Source organism: Narcine bancroftii, chromosome 7, assembly GCF_036971445.1.
Source record: "Narcine bancroftii isolate sNarBan1 chromosome 7, sNarBan1.hap1, whole genome shotgun sequence".
NCBI lineage: Eukaryota > Metazoa > Chordata > Chondrichthyes > Torpediniformes > Narcinidae > Narcine > Narcine bancroftii.
The window spans coordinates 42836337-42853137 of record NC_091475.1 but is presented as its reverse complement, the minus strand read 5'-3'; the positions used below and the strand labels follow the sequence as shown (position 1 = coordinate 42853137).

Here is a 16801-nt window from a genome sequence, read left to right as displayed (position 1 = left end):
AAAACAGTCAAGCTTATAAATTTAAATTTTAAAATTCTCCTGTTATTTTCTTTATCGGTTCTGGATACTCAGTTCATATTTGCTTGCAGCTTCTCCAAAAATCATTCCCAAACCTTGATCTTAAGAGAACGATTCTTAATATTTTTTTTCCGTTACAAATTGACAGGTTTTATTTTTCTCTGGGTAACTGAAGACTAGTTATTGGATTACAAAAATGAATTGATATATATTCTGCCACTGAAATGGTAGGCGGCTGCTTCTCAGTCAGTCCACTGGGATCAAGGATGATTTGTTTCCACTGATTTCTGAGATATTTAACGAGGCCAATGTGGGAAGTGCAGACCTTTTCATAGATGGGGTTTGTGGGGTTGATGCAATAGGTGGGAAGTAGTTTGTAAAGCTATGCATTCCTTCCGCAGTTTATGCAGAACTTCTGTGCAGGTTCTCAATTCTCTACAATTACTCTAAGTGATGGCATTCTTTTGAACTTTGCACTCCTTGCAGTTTTCAAACAGCTTTTAAGAACTTTTAACACTGGGGAATCATACTGGCTGCTTTCAATTAATTGTTTAGTAGCTGTCTTTAAGACTATCACTAAATGTGTAGTCGTCAATAGTTAGCAATTAAGATTATGCAAAATTATGAAGGGGCTTGATAGCAAGAATTTTTTTTTCCATCTGGGGTTGTCTAAGGTAGGGATTTAGAGGGGATATTTTTTCCTCACTGACTAGGATCTGGACTGCTGGATCTGCCTGAGGAGGTGGGAGAGGCAGGTACTTGTACGACATTTAAGCAGCATTTGGACAAGCAAATTAACATTCGACTAATGGCACTAATATTGATAATTATGATGGGGCTGAAAGGTCTGTCCTGTGCTGTGCAAAGATAAACGAGTCAATTTAAAATGTAACTCGAGTAGAATTTAGATTGGATATATTAAAGTTTAGAAACCATTCTAGAGCCACATTAAGAATTCTTCCAATGTTTTAGCCTGTATATCTTCAAGCAGAATCAGTTTGTGAATCAAGAATGTGTATTATTTTTGTGGCAGAGTTCTTAAGCAAACAGTTCCCTCACCATGATCTTACTGAAGTTGGTAAAGACTGGAAGATCTGTATCTCAGCCATCAACAATATGATCAGTACTACAAGGAGACGAGTTGTAAGTTCTTACCAGCGGTGTTAATATTGAACAAATTCTGTCAAAGAATAATATCAAATTTGCACTCTTGCTCTTTTTCACTGAAATTCAGACAACTTAATATTTGAGTCAAAGTTACCAAACCAGGAGAGTTACTTGCATAGCAAGTAAACCAATTTGAAATCCTAAGCAATGCTCAACCATAGCAACTTTAGAAGCCAGGTTCAATCCTATGAATTTTATAAATGCCTTTAATCCAGTGTCTTTCTCCTGGATTGTATATTGCACCAAGTTCTGTTGAAGAACTGCTAATATGCAACTCATTGTCTGCTGTTGTCACACTACAAGAATGTAGGGACTGAAGTAGAGCTCTATTTGACTTGGAATTGGATTGTAGTTATTCGTTATCTTGAATGTCTGGCTTTAGTTCCTTAAACTTTAGTATTTGTATCTTGCAAAATATTTATTATCTGAGCTTTAAAACCTTCAGCTGATCCCAACCTCAACAGTATTTTGGCAGTCCAAGTTTTCTCTTTCCTTTGTTGGTGTTTTCAGAACATCTCTGAATGGTCTAACTCTAATTTTAATATACCCTCTCGGTTTTCTCTTTTTCTATCAACCTAATTTTTAGCACTTCATTTATCCTTGGGCTAGAAAACATACCATGAGTAAGGTTTCATGAACAACAGATGGGAAAGACCATCTAAACAGACAAATTATCCAATCAATTTTTAAAACAACAGACCTGCAAAACTTCCAGTTTCGATTATCATAACTGATGTTGTACATAATTAAAATTTTAATTCTTTGTTTTCTGGCACCTGTGCATTTGGATTGTTTGGCAGCATATTTGGTAAACGTGATCTTCTGCATTTATGTGACTAAGATATACCATAGGGCACAAAAATCCCATGTTTCATCCTGAGTTTATACAAAGTTAATAAATCTCAGTTGGGGCAACAGCAAAGGAATTGCATGACAAATATCTCGCTACTCTAGGTATTGAAAGGGGTTCTGCTCTCTCTAAGTTAGAAAGCCTAGCTGGGCAGATATCAGGCAACTATGTGATTATGCTTGACCATTGTGCTTTCCAAGTTAAATAGGCAGGTATTCAACACCCATTATTTAAGCTCAACTCTAAAGACTTGGTTGTTTGGGAATCTCAAACACCAGTATAATTCTGCAGCAAGATGACAGACTGTCTTTGGGGAGAATTTAGGGGAGGAAATAGGTTATCTGGATATTGTCAAGTTTAACTGAATCATGGCATCAAATGAGGAAGACTGTTGTTGGCTAGAAAGGAAGATTACGGGATAATAGTTGGGCTATTAAGTAAGTAACTGAAACATAGTTTGTTACCTATGGCATAATACTCCTTTAAAATGTAACAGCAATTGTAGAACTAGGAAAGTCTATCAACAAGAACATACAAATTGATGTTGGTAATACTGGTAGAAAATGCCTTTGTTTTACAACTTGTTTTCAAGATGGGGGTGATGCTGAAAAATTACCTGCTCATCTCTAGTTGCTCTTCAGACATTTATATGGGTGGTGTGTGTAGAAAGACTCTTACGCATAGTGAGGAAATGCAATAATATGGTGAAATTTATGAAATATTAGAAATGTGCACGTAGATAGCATACCATGAGGTATGCTGAAATTAGTGGTTCTAATAACAACATGTGGAGGAAGTGGATCATGATATTTTCTCTTGTCTTCCCCATGAAGTGATTCAGGCAGTAAGAATGTGTTTTGGCAGGTTAGATCTGTATTTATGACTTTTTTAAATTTAAATTGGCAATTAACCAAACATGGTGGTAAACAAGAAAATATTCAGGTGCTGAGGCCTAATGCAGTAAACAAAACTCAGCTGGTCATGCAGCATTCCTAAGTAAAATGCAGTTGATGTTTCAGGTCTGAGCTGTTCATCAGGAGTGCCAAAAATCAGGCAGACGCGGAGAAGAGGAATGGGAGGAGCACAGACTTGTACTGTATAATAAAATTTTGGGATTTCATTGATCACACTTGGAATACAAACAAAAACACCTCCCATTGGTCAGTATTGAGGATCATTTTGGACAGTGTAGCTCCTTGCCCATCAGTCGAGCAATGCAAGGAGCTACACTGCCAGTTATATCCTGCCTTTCCAACTTATTGCCAGCACTTGTCTTGATAATCTAACACCATTAAACTGGTAAGTAGCAACCTGCCAAGAAATATGGCTTAAAATGTAAACAATGATTCTGCTTCATCATACAGACAATTACATTCTACCGGAACAAAGATATGATACCTTGCTAGTCACTGCTACCAAAGCAGTATAAAATCTACCTGTTCAAAATGGTAACACTGTGATAAAGGACCCCATTGACCCTCCCCCAACTCCAGCCTGGTCTTTACCAGCCCCTCTGACCTTCCTCTTTCTGAGACAGAATGCTCCGTCCTCAGTAGAGACCTCACCTTCGTCCCCCTTTGCCTACACCACAGCGAGTTCCATGCACACCATGATGCTGAACACTCTTCTGTCAATAGTTTAAAAAAAACAAAGCTGGAGAAACTCACCAGTTCAAGCAGTGTCCTTTATATAGGAACGGTAAAAATACAAAATCAACATTTCAGGCTTAAGCCTTTCATCAAGGTGTGGGAAAATGTCAGTAAGCGTCCAAACAAAAGAGTGGGGGGGCGCGGGGGGGGGAGAGCGTGGTTGGAAGGCAAGATGTGATAGGTAGAGAGGGAGGGAGGGGACAGCAGAGATCAAGAGGAGGAGGAGGGATGGCTAGGTGAAGGGAGGGGGAAGAGAACTGGAAAAGGGAAGGGGGAAGAGGAGAGCATGTTAGCAGAAAACAGGAAAAGTTGATGTTAATGCCATATGGCTGGAGAGTGCCCAGACAGACAATAAGGTTTTGTTCCTCCAATTTGCGGGTGGTCTTGGTGGGACAATGCAAAAGGCCATGGACAAATGGGAATGTGACACAGAATTGAAATGGTTGGCTACTGGGAGGTCTCTGTTACTGATGCGGATGGAGCGAAGGTCCTCAGTGAACTAATCTCCCAATTTGCCCAGTCTCTCCGATGTAGAGAAGGTACAAAGGGAGCATCGGATGCAGTGAATCACTCCTGCAGAAACACAAGTGAATTGTTGCTTCACTTGAAAGGCCTGTTTGGGGCCATGGACCGAGGTGAGGGAGGAGGTGTGGGCACAAGTGTAGCACCTCCTGCAGCCACAGGGGGGTTGCAATTGTTGAGGAAGGAAGAATGCACAAGGGAGTCACGGATGGACTGGTCCCTATGGAAGGCAGAGAAAGGAGGAGAGGGGAAGATGTGTCTGGTGGTGAGATCCTGTTGTAAGTGCTGGAAATTCCAGAGGATAATGTGTTGGATGCAAAGGCTGGTGGGATGGTAGTTGAGGATGTGGGAGGTTCTATGTTTGTTGCAGAGGGGGTCAGAGCAGATGAGTGGGAAATGGAGGAGATGTATATGAGGGCTGAGTTGATGGTGGTGGAAGGGAAGGTATGCTTGTGGAAGAAGGCAGACATTTCAGAAGACCTGAACTGGAAGACCTTGGGAGCAGATAGGGCAGATATGGAGAGATTGAGAGAAGGGTATAGAATCCTTGGGGGACAGGGTGTGAGGCAGTGTAGTCAAGGTAGTTGTGGGAGTTAATGGGTTTGTAATATATGTCAGTGGAAATTTTGTCTCCCAAGATGGAGACAGAGAGATCCAGGAAGAGGAGAGTGTTGTCAGAGATGGACTAGGTGAGTTTGAAATCAGGGTGGAAATTGGCCGCGAAGTGGATGAAGTTGACAAGCTCATCACGGGTGCATGAGGTAGCCATGAAGTAGTCATCGATATATGGGAGCAAGAGTTGAGGGGTCTTGCATGTGTAAGCTTGCAGCATGGATTGCTCCACCAAGCCCACAAAAAGGAGGAAGTGAGATGAGTTGAAGGAGAAGTTGTTTAAGGTGAGGAAAAGTTCTGGCAGGCGGAGGAGGGTGGGTCTCTGATCCAGAAAGAAATGAAGGATGGAGGTATAAAGGGATAGAAATCCATCATGAAGATGAGGCAGACCAGTTCAGGGAAATCTGAAGTCATTGAAGAGATGGAAGGTGTTTGGAGGATTAGGGAGGTCAAGGGGGAAAAGGAGGAGGAGAGTGGGGGGTCAGAGAGGGGAGGAGGAGGATGTACTTACTTTTATTTCTTCTCTCAGCTCTGTCTCTATGCCCAACTCTACCACCAGGGTTCTCCACTCCCACTAAAGACTCCTTCTGCTTTAATCTTTCTTTCTCCTCCTGGACTCCTTTTCAATCTGCTCTAATCCTTTAATTTCCAACTGCCACAGAGACATCAACCATATCGACTTCACCACTCCCCTGACTCGTTCCAGTCTCTCCTTGCAACACCTGGACTCCCACTAATCCCAACCTCCCCATCAAACTTGCAAACAAGAGTGGCACTGTTGTGGTCTGGCACCTATCTGTCCAAAATCAGATGACAACTCTCAGACATCTCTTATTTACCCCTCCATCAGGACCCCACCAAAACTCATTAAGCCACTGTATCATGCGTTATCTCTGAACATCACTTCCAGTCACCTCCCGAGCATGGTCTTCACTACATTGTTTCCCAATCCTGCACTGCCTGTTTATACCTCCTACCCAAGATCCACAAACCCAATTGTCCTGGCAGATATATCGTGTCAGCATGCTCCTGCCCCACTGAACCGTTATTCGTGTATCTTGACTCAGTTTTGTCCCCCTGCAGTCCATTCCCTCACTACCTGCATCCAGGGTACTTCACATCCCCTCCATCACCAAGACAACTTCCAGTTTCTTGAACTCTACCACCTCATCTTTACCATGGGGTGGTAGATGAGGACAAGACGAATCCTGTGCTCTCGTTGTGGTCTTCTCTACATTGGAGAGACTGGAAGATCACTTCATTGAGCGCATCGGCTCTGTCCACTGCAATAGCATGGATCTCCCAGTGGCCACCCATTTCACTTCCCTGCCTCATTCCCTTACTGACATGTTTGTCCATAGCCTCATGCACTTCCAGACTGAGAGCACCCACAAATCAAAGGAACAAGACCTCCTATCTGTCTGGGCACCCTCCAACCAGATGGCATTACCATTGACTTCTCTGGTTTCCATTAAACCACCACCACCACCCCACACAAAACAAGGACATTTTTCCCTGTCTCTGTGGATGGTACTGTGCTTCGACCCATGATAATCTGGGTGGTGGAATTCAGACACAGTTTAATTTGAAAGGTACATTTTTTAATCAAAATTGTGGATTAATATCAACGCAATCCTGTGCATTTTGAAAAGTGTTTTTCCTTGTTTGCGATTAAATCATTTCAGTTTTCCTGATAACATCAGCAAAGTTGACTGAAACCTTTCCAATCAACCAAAGAATGACAAAGAGTAACTGCCTTAATTTTGATGTATTTGTCCAATTATTTCCAATGCTGGCTAAACTTGCATGATAATATCCTCTTCTGTTATAAATACATAATTGATGTATTTAACATCTTTAATTTGGCTATAATGGATGAAAGACAAGAACTTGTATGCATTTTCTGATTTCAGGAATTTGCAACCTTTTGTCATTCTTAAATATTGAGATAAGGCACTTCTACACAGCCACTGAGAAGCAGAAAATTTGCGCAAATTTTCTGCTCCACTGGCACTGTAAAAATGTCGTGACAGAATTTATTTGCTCTATTCCATCCTGTAATTTTTCTATCAAGACCTCTATACATTTTTACAGTGCAGCTGCAGTCTATATTGACCACAGACATTCTGTAAGAAACTGGGCTAATGAATATGATCTCTGAGAAACACTGCAACACAGGAATGCAGTGTAAGAGTGCTTCCTGTGTAAACAACCACCCTGGATGTAAATATGCACATTTTTAAACTGAAATTTTTGTTTATTTCTGTGTTTTTTTTTAAAAAATAGACTACTAAGATATTGTGGATCAGCAAGAAATAAGCTACTAATCTTTTGTAAGCTACTCTCACAATTTTAATTTTTATGGTTTCCAGGCTGTTCTGCTTAGATGTAATTATTTTCAACATGCATATAATATTGGAGTGTGAGCATAGGTTAGAGTAAAACCAGTTGTACCTGGGGTGATCTTTCCCTTGAGAGTCACAATCTTAAGCACAGTGTTTACTCTTAATCATGCAACGAGACTCTTCAGAGAGAGGGGATCCAGGTGTATATGTAGTTTATGACTGTGGCAATTAATAATAGGCAGTATATGTAGGAGAAAATCTAAAAACTATGCATTCCATTATATAGGAGTACTATATAGGAGCTAGAAAATCTGTGCCTCTAAACTTTACATTGCCTGATTGCTTTTAAAAAAAGACATGGCTTTGATGAGTTGATGTCCCATTTCCAAGCAGCAAACAAGCTAAATGTGAAGTGACAAATCTACCATGAGCCAATTGGAATCCAAAACTTCCTGGTCTATTTTGAAATAATATCATCATATCTGGCACCATTTATTTGTCATTCAATGAGGTTGGATTTAATAAGTGGTAGAAGTGGTAATAATAATGTTGAACTTTGTTTCCAGGAAACAGGCTCAAACCAGGAAAGAGAATATCTATCTGAAGAAAAAGCATCTACTTCAACCGTCTTTCCATCTGTCTCGGATTCCGTTGTAAATGATCAGCTCTGGTGGCTTTACCAGAACTCGACACCATTATCTCCTTCTCCTAATCAAAAACCCTATGAGAAATTAGGTATGACTAATATTTAAGACTTTGTAATTTTACAAAAATTAGCCCGGTCACACAATGGTTTATTACCTTAGTTTAGTCACAAATGTATGCATTAAATTTCACCTCTTGTCATCACTTTTTTGTTTCACATTGAAATTGTTTTGGCTTTTCTCATTTGAGTTGCTGTGTGAGATGGAATGAGGCATTCTTGATCTGAATGTTACCTCTCTTGTCGGCTCTTTTCAATGTTGCATTAATTTGATAGATGTTCTAGGCACAACTGGGAAAGAACATATTGTCGATATCAGCATCAAGATTTGAAGGTGAAATAAGATCATCTAATCATTAGAAAAATATAGTATAATTCTAATTACTGAGAGTAAATAAATTAGTTTTCAGTATCATTTAATTAATGTTTATATTCTGTCTAATTCACACAAACCACACACAAATCAAAAAGATTCAACTGCATTGTTTCCTTAGACATTTGTATCAAATGGAGCAGCCATCCTCAAACTTTGTTTTGGCTATCACCCCCTTAGGACTCTGCTCAGAATTTATGGGCCCCCCTCCCTGTGAGCAGTCGAGTTTAGTTGGTTTCTTCCATATGGGATATTGAAGTTTAATAGGTCATTAAATCTTTCCTGCAGATCAGTGTGCATTTACTTTAGGTGTTTCACATAAACAGTAATGTCATCATCCTTCAGAGCCTCTGCTTTGGTGTTGAGATTCAGAAATTGTAAAATTTCTGCTCCAATAGACCAAGCTTTTTAAGGAAAGAAACAATGGCTTCCTTGCTATCAGTGAGGTTGATCAATAAATTTAGTTTGTCAAAGATGTCTCCCAGATAAAATAAGCTTGCCTTGTATCAAGTACTTGCATCAAGTACTTTTTCTCCATGCTCATTATGAGAAAGAAACAGTATTTCCTTTGGAGAGCTACCTCACCTCATCATTTTCTTCACACAACTGCTCCAATAGGTGGTCTTGAAAGGAATGTGATTTTAATAATCAATTCATTTTTCCTGTTTCATGCAAGAAGACTCTTCTAATTCCTGTGACATGTCAATAATCATCTGTTGGCCTTCTCTTGAAGTTATCTCAGTTTTGAAGTAATCCAAGGGGTTTATCTTTCTTCTCTTTATGTACAGTCTCTAAATGTTGTTTCAGCTTGCTTGGCCTCATGGTTTTATTTGAAAATATATTGAAATAAATCAACCACATGGGCAGAGAAGGATTTAGTGGAGATGCAATGAAACAAAACAATGAGTATTTCTTTGATGACTGCCAACAATATTTTGCAGAGGAACTCGTGGGTGAAATTATTTCTGAAAGTAACAAAAATTAACTATTATAAAGCAAAAAGTTCTTACAAGGGTGAGCTCAGGAATCCGCTTATAATTATGGAAATTAATGAACAATACATACCTTCCTCAATAAAAAAGCTAGCCGAAGGAGACATTAACTGGCAATCACAAAAACTCAAAGCAAAATGACAGCGTTTGCAGATGTGAGAAGTAGGGAGCAAAGTTTTTTGGCCTGCACATTTATTGCCTGGAAATGAAGGTGATAGAACAGAAGATGAAAACTACATGGAAGGCGGTTCTTAGTCATAGCCCGTTCTATGTCAGTCAGACGCAATCACGTCGAAGCAAGGAATTCTCTGAAAACATTGTTCAAGGCATTGGTGAGGCCAAATTTAGAGTACTGTGTGCAGTTCTGGTCACCGATTTATAGGAAGGATTTTAACAGAGAAGATTTACAAAAATGTTGCCTGGGTTTCAGCATCTGGAATACAAGGAGAGATTGAGCAAATTAGGTCTTTATTCCTTGGAATGTAGAAGGCTGAGAGGGGATTTGGTGTTTAAGATAATGAGAGGGATAGATGGAGTTGATGTGGAAAGGCTTTTCCCATTGAGAGTAGGAGGGATGGATACAAGAGGTCATGGGTTCAGAGTTGACGGGCAATGGTTTAGGAGTAACATGAGGGGGAACTTCTTTACTCAGAGTGGTTACTGTGTGGAATGGGCTTCCGGGAAAGGTGGTGGAGGCAGGGTCAATTTTTGTTATTTAAGAAAGAGTTGGGTAAGTATTTGGGAGGGAGGGGGATGGAGGGATATGGGCAGAGTGCTGGTAAGTGGGATTAGAGGAGGGTACTTGGATCAGTGCGGACAAGAAGGGCCAAATTGGCCTGTTTCCGTGCTGTAATTGTTATATGGTCATTTATCTAGCTCATTCTAGGCTGTCTCTAAATGACTCCAACCTGAAAAAATCTTGCATTGCTTGGCAACTATACAGCAAAGCCTAACAGCAAAGTCCATTCCTTCCCCAAAAAAAAGTTTAATCTGTTCAGTGACCCCCCCCATACACCTTTTAAGTATTTCAGTCTGTGGACCCAATGCCCCCCCAATTGAAAATGACGAAAATAGAGAATAGACTCTGCAGATCTCCTCATAGAGAAGTAGGTTTTATGTATATTTCAAATGGGTGATTCAAAATTGAACTACAATGCCACCCACAACTCCAGATTCTTTTAAAATTTTCCCTTGTTTAATCTCTCTTATTTATCATAACCAATTCATCTTGCAGCCTTTGGAAGTTGTAGATGTCTAAGTATTTGGTAGTGTTGCTACATCATTATCTTGAATGGTACTAGAAGGATTTGAGACATTTCAGCAAATTATTTATTTGATGGAATGCAATCTGTAAACAAGCAGGACATGGAATTCAGTGAAAGGTTGTGTAAAATAGTATATAGATTTCAAGACCTGTGCATTGCACAGAGAACATCTTTGTGGAGCTCAACAGGCAAAGGGAAGAAAAAGATACTTTGTTCCCTCCCCCCATGTATGGTTTGGTGGACCATTTTCTATAAAGGTTCTAAGATCTTGCATTCATCAAACATACGGAGGCCATTGTGACCCCTCCCTCGATCTTTCACCTATCCTTCAACTCCCCTTTATTCTTTTTCCTCTTGTATGTCCTAGGTAACGTACTGTAGCCAATTAGCTTGTATCACCTATGGGATATGGTTAGAAGTTAAGGCACTTTGTTGAAAAAAGGTCACAGAAATTAGTACGCTGATAGTACCCAAGGTCAGGATTGACTTCAAGCCTATGTAACTGGGATGCATAGGACTAACTGTTGACACTTGGGTATGGTAGTCCTCAGTCCTTAAAGTAGCTAATACAAGCTGAAATGGAGAAATTGGGCCAATCTTTACTGCATTAGGGAGAGCCAAGGAGTGCTAGTCCTGGAGATCACATGGCTTTGAATAGAAGGTATTGGAACAAATTAGGTCGTGTAATTGGATGAAACAGATGGATCAGATTCTTAACTGAAAATCAAAAAAAAATGCAGGTACCAGAATAAAACCTGAAATAAAAATAGAAAATATGTGAAATAGCATCTGAAAAAGAAACCAGGTTTATGTTTCAGGTTGAAAGAGTCATCTATCAACTATTGTTTGTATGTTCAAAAATACTCACTATTTACCCAGTAAGATCAGGAATGAAGATAAAATAATGGAAGAGCCAAATCCTGATTTTTTTTTCCCCCAAATCTTTTCTTTAGAATTTGACCATAGAAGCAAGGGGACAGAATTTTTATATTGGTCAAAGATTGAACTACTATCTAGTGAAATTTTAAGTTGAAAATCATAGGATTGTGCATTTATTTATTGGGCCTTAGGCTTTCTGGCCAGTACACAGCACCATTAAGTGAGGAGTTTGAAAATATCACTTCCAATTCCAGCTAATAGTAGAGGAAAGTAAATCATCCATTTCTAGTTCAAGTTTATCATCATCAGGTTGTACATATACAACCTGACGAAACAGCGTCTCTCCAGACATAAATAATCAAAATAAATATATATTCAGGATGACTGTCCTGGTTACAGGATACTGTTTAACAGTCCCATAGCCTGTTGGAAAAATGACAGTCTTGATTTTGATGTTTCTATACCTTAATGTTGTTGATAGTGCGTTGAAGATGGATGGAAGGGATCTTCTATAATTCGTTGAGCCCTTTTTAGACTGGATTACCAGTAAAAGCCATCTATAGAGGAAAGGGAGACCCCAGTACAGTCATGCATCGCTTAACATCCACGATACATTCTGTGAAATAGAACATTATGCATTGTGAATGTTGTGCAAATTCCATATATACTTATCAAAGCTATATGGGATACTGTAGTGTACCTGTATTGACTAAATAGCCAAGATACTGTAAACATACTGTACTTCAGCTAATGTATCTGGCAAGGTAATATATGGGTTAAGTTGGTTAATACTGTACAATACTGTAAACCTTTTGTAAGTAGGGAAAGTTCATTTTAAAATAATGATAAAGTACAGTACATAAGCTAGTAACATAGGCATTTATTATGACTATCAAGACACATTATAGGTTTTGTATATATAAATAACTGTATCACTATATGCCTGGCAGCGCGATCGCTTTGTATATGAGAGACATGAGATATATGTGTCATGTGCGGAAAGCTGTTGCATTCATGATGTCCAGTTATGTCCCATTCACTGATTAGGATTTATGAACAACCCTATTCTAATCTTAGGACCGTGGATGGACGGTGCCCAAATGGATGTTATGCGGCGCATGACTGTAATCCTCTCAGTTGTTTTAGTGATACTCTGTATAGACTTCAGGTCTGATGCTTTGCAGCTACGATACCACACAATGATGCAGCCAGCTCCTGTAAAAAAGTTGTCAAGATGGGAGTCAGTAGCCTTGACCTCCTCACCTCCTTAGGGATTGTAGGTGTTGATGCACCTTTCTGACTGTGAGTCCAGGATAGGTCATTCCTTGTATGCACACCAATGAACTTCATGCTCTCCATAATGGAACTGTTGATGGCTAGTGAAGAAGGGTTGACCTTTGTTCTGAAGTCCACAATCATCTCCTTTGTCTTGTCCTCGCGGAGACTCAGGTTGTTGTTCTCACATCATTTTATGAACCTTTCAGCCTCTGCTCAGTAATATGACTTATTGTTGCTTTCGAGGCCAGCTACTGTTATATTATCTGCAAATGTGATGATTCTGTTGGAGCTGAACCTGATGGTGCAGTTGTGAGTCAGCAGCGTGAACAGTAGTGGGCAGAAAGAAAGAGTTTAAAATCACTGTTGTAATCGGACCTCATTGACTCGTTATGTGCATGGTTTCATAACTCCAAAGGAAATGGGCCAATGACAATTTTTCTCAAGTAAAATATTTCCATAACAATTGGGTCTAGAGCAGTGATTCTCAACCTTCCCTTCCCACTCACAGACCACCTTAAACAATCCCTTACTAATCACAGAGCACCGATGGCATAGGGATTATTTAAAGTGGGATGTGAGTGGAAAGAAAAAGGTTGAGAACCACTGGCGAAGAGCTTCAAGCCTGATCTGCTATTTAGTGTTACTGGCAACCCCCACAGACAGGCATGTCCAAATGAGCTTGGCGACAGACACGATATCCAGCCATTTTGCACACCTGTCTGTATCTCCACGCACGGGCTGTTAAATATCTGATTTTCTCTAAACTTAAATAGGACATTACATCATATAACCACTATATATGAGTAGGGGATGAATCTCCTTTCCATTTCAATAAAATAGCTCATCTGGTTATCAATATAATAAAAGCTAAGACTTTTTCCTGAGGTGATGCTAGGTTCGTTTGAGTTGTGAGAAAAACGAAACAGAGCCATTAACGGGCAGTGTTCCAAGTTAATCGTGAAAATTGTTGATAAGAGTTTGAAAAATAACTTTTCAAAATCTCTCCAAATTTGGACATTCCCAGAACATATGAATCAGAGAGGCTTCAAAAATTTTACAATTTTCACAAAAAGGATCAATATCTGGATAGAAATGAGATCATTTAAATTTAGATGCATGATTTCTGTGCACCACCTAAATTTGTAATAAACCATGTCTTGCACAAAACGAGGAATCATTAACCAAACTGAGAGTAGAGACCAATCTTCATCTGAAAATGTTATTCAAGTCTCTTTCCCAATCTCTTTTGAACCCAGCCATTGGGACTGATTTCAGTCCAGTAAATTATTAAAAATACATGTTATTAATTCACCATGAAAATAAAATCGTATATTAAAAAACAGATCAAGACTCTTAGTATTAGAAATTCACGGAAAATCCAAAAGCTTGGACTGAACAATATGCCTAATTTGTAAATATCTAAAAAAAAATGCCTATTGGAAGGATTGGCTGTTGATTGTTTGAAAGAGGCAAAATTATTTTGAATAAAACGATCCTTGAAACTTTGAATAGCTTTTCCATATCATTCCTTGAAACATTAAAGATGGTTATCTATAATTGGAAAACCATTAATTCCAAAAAATTTCCTAAACTGAGTTCAAATTATCAATCTATTTTCCATCAACAGATTATTTGTTAATTTGGAAAAGGAAAATGGTAAAAAGGAACCTAAAATTGCCAACATAGAGGGTTTTTTTAAAAAAAGTAAACTGTAATTCCATTTCTTCCCAGGAAGGACGATTCACTGATTTATCTGATGTAATAATAAAAAATAAATTACGTATATTAATTGCCCAGTAGTATAATCTAAAATCTGGAAGTGATAATCCTCCATTTAATTTAGTCTGTTAAAGATGGGCTTTGTTTATACATTTTTTCCCCCTTGCCAAATATACACAGAAATAGCCGAATCCATTGAGCTGATAAAAGATTTGGGGATAAAAATTGGTAATGACATCTGAGAACTCAAAGAAAACTGAATTATTACATTAGTCAATAGAATATGGAATTGAAGATATAGAAAGTTTGAAATTAGATTTGGAAGAGAAGACTGGATCGATTGGGCTCTGTGAGAGCAGATCAATAAGGAGACACAAACATCAACAACCAAGACCATCAAAGAAACGGTAAGCCTTTTGGGTGTTTATTACGGATTAGAGCACAGTTTGGTGGGGGCTTGGCCATGCTGAGGATCTGAGCAGATGTGTTTTGAGAGCTCTCTATAAATATTAAAATATTTGAGCTTGAAAGCTCAAAAAAATAATTTTATCGTCAAAAATGGGGGGAAAAAAACTAGTGTTAAATGACCAAGGCAACCAAATACAAAAACTGAAGAAGCAACAGCTCAGCCAGAAACATCGAGGGAAAGCCCAATGAGGAACGGCTGAGGAGGGGCCTTGGGACCAGCTGAACTCAGCAGAATTAGTAGGTCATCCCAAGATATAGCCACCATCCTGAACAAGATGGAAACTTTGTGTACTTGTTTCATGAATGTTGAATCAGTGATAAAAGATAATATCGGAAATAAAAGAAATCATGAAAGATTTAATGGAACAAATGACTCAAGTAGAGGCTGAGCTGGACAAAAGGCAGTCTAAAGGCTCTAGAAGAAAAAGCAAAAACATGGGTCACAGATAGAAAAGAATTGATGGACAAAATTGATTATATAGAAAATTTCAGCAGACATAACAATGTAAGAAACATTGGACTGAGTGAAGTAATTGAAGGGAAAGACCCGGTGAGCTTCTTTGAAACCTGGATCCCACAAATGCTGGGACAAAACAAGTTAAATACAAAGTTGAAAATTGAAAGGGCTCTCTAGACCCTCGTACCCAGAAGAACTAGAGAACAGTGACCTCGACCAGTCCTGGTAAGGGTTTTAAGTTACTGGGAGAAGGATGCGAACTTGGGAGCAGCATACAAATATTCAGAAAATAACAATGGCCTACTAGTGGTGAACAATGCAAAAGTAATGTTTTTTCAGGACTTTAGCACTTCCTTGGTCAAACAAAGAAAGGAATTTGATGAAGTAAAGAGACAATTGCAATCTAAAAACTTTAAATGTTTTCATGGCTTACCCAGCGACATTATAAAATAAATATGGACAAAAGTAAGATAATGGAATTAACACATTTTGAATTTGAAAGATACCAAAAAGGAAGTAAATTTAAACGGAAGACGGATGGAATAAAATATCTTGGAATAGGAACTGATGACAACTTACAAAATCTGAATAAACTAAATTATGTTTATCCTCTTGGGAGATAGAAAGGGACCTGCAGAAATTGAAAGACTTACATATTACACGAGTGGAAATGGTTAATTCCGTAAAAATGAAAGTGATCCCAAGACTGCCATACCATTTTTAAATCGCTGACTATTTCGTTACGTAAAAACTTTTAAACTACTAAACAATCATGTTATACAGTTCCTATGGAACAATAAGATATCAAGAATTGCATTGGAAAAACTGACATGGGACTACTGGCTGGGAGGACTTACACTTCCAGATTTTAAAAAGTACTACTTAGCTGCACAGGCTAGATTTCTCACAGCCTTCTTCCTTGAAGACACTCCCTCCCCCGTTGGATTCAGATGGGAATGTACTCAATGGAGGAGGGGGAAGCAAAGGATTTTATCTATAAATGGAGTGTCAAATCACTAGAAAAAAAGACAGATAATCCCATTCTAATACACATGATCAGAACGTGGCAAGAAATTAATGAATGTATAGGGAAAAAAAAGTAGGGATATCAATAAAAACACAATTCTGTAAAAATGTGTTATTGCCTATGAACATAGGCAATAGAATATTAAATTTGTGGAATAACAAAAGTATGAGATATATTAAAGACTTCTACATGGAAGGAACTCTTCTGTCCTTCGAACAATTAAAACATAAATCTTTGGCTTGGCTTCGCGGACGAAGATTTATGGAGGGGGTAAAAAGTCCACGTCAGCTGCAGACTCGTTTGTGGCTGACAAGTCCGATGCGGGACAGGCAGACACGATTGCAGCGGTTGCAGGGGAAAATTGGTTGGTTGGGGATGGGTGTTGGGTTTTTCCTCCTTTGCCTTTTGTCAGTGAGGTAGGCTCTGCGGTCTTCTTCAAAGGAGGTTGCTGCCCGCCAAACATAAATACGTAGTGGC

General features: G+C 38.9%; 1 protein-coding gene across 11 annotated transcripts in view; it reads left to right on the top strand.

Annotated features, from left to right (window-relative positions):
* LOC138738828 (uncharacterized) overlaps positions 1-16801 on the top strand; it is a 125660-nt gene that overhangs the window by 73156 nt on the left and 35703 nt on the right. For all 11 annotated transcript variants that reach the window (XR_011341793.1, XR_011341792.1, XR_011341794.1 and 8 more), the window contains 2 exons: positions 1052-1161; positions 7730-7898. Coding sequence is in view for 8 of the 11 variants with exons in the window: in XM_069889860.1 (XP_069745961.1) it covers positions 1052-1161; positions 7730-7898 (279 nt within the window). In the remaining 3 variants the exon portion in view is untranslated. The remainder of the gene's footprint in view (positions 1-1051; positions 1162-7729; positions 7899-16801) is intronic.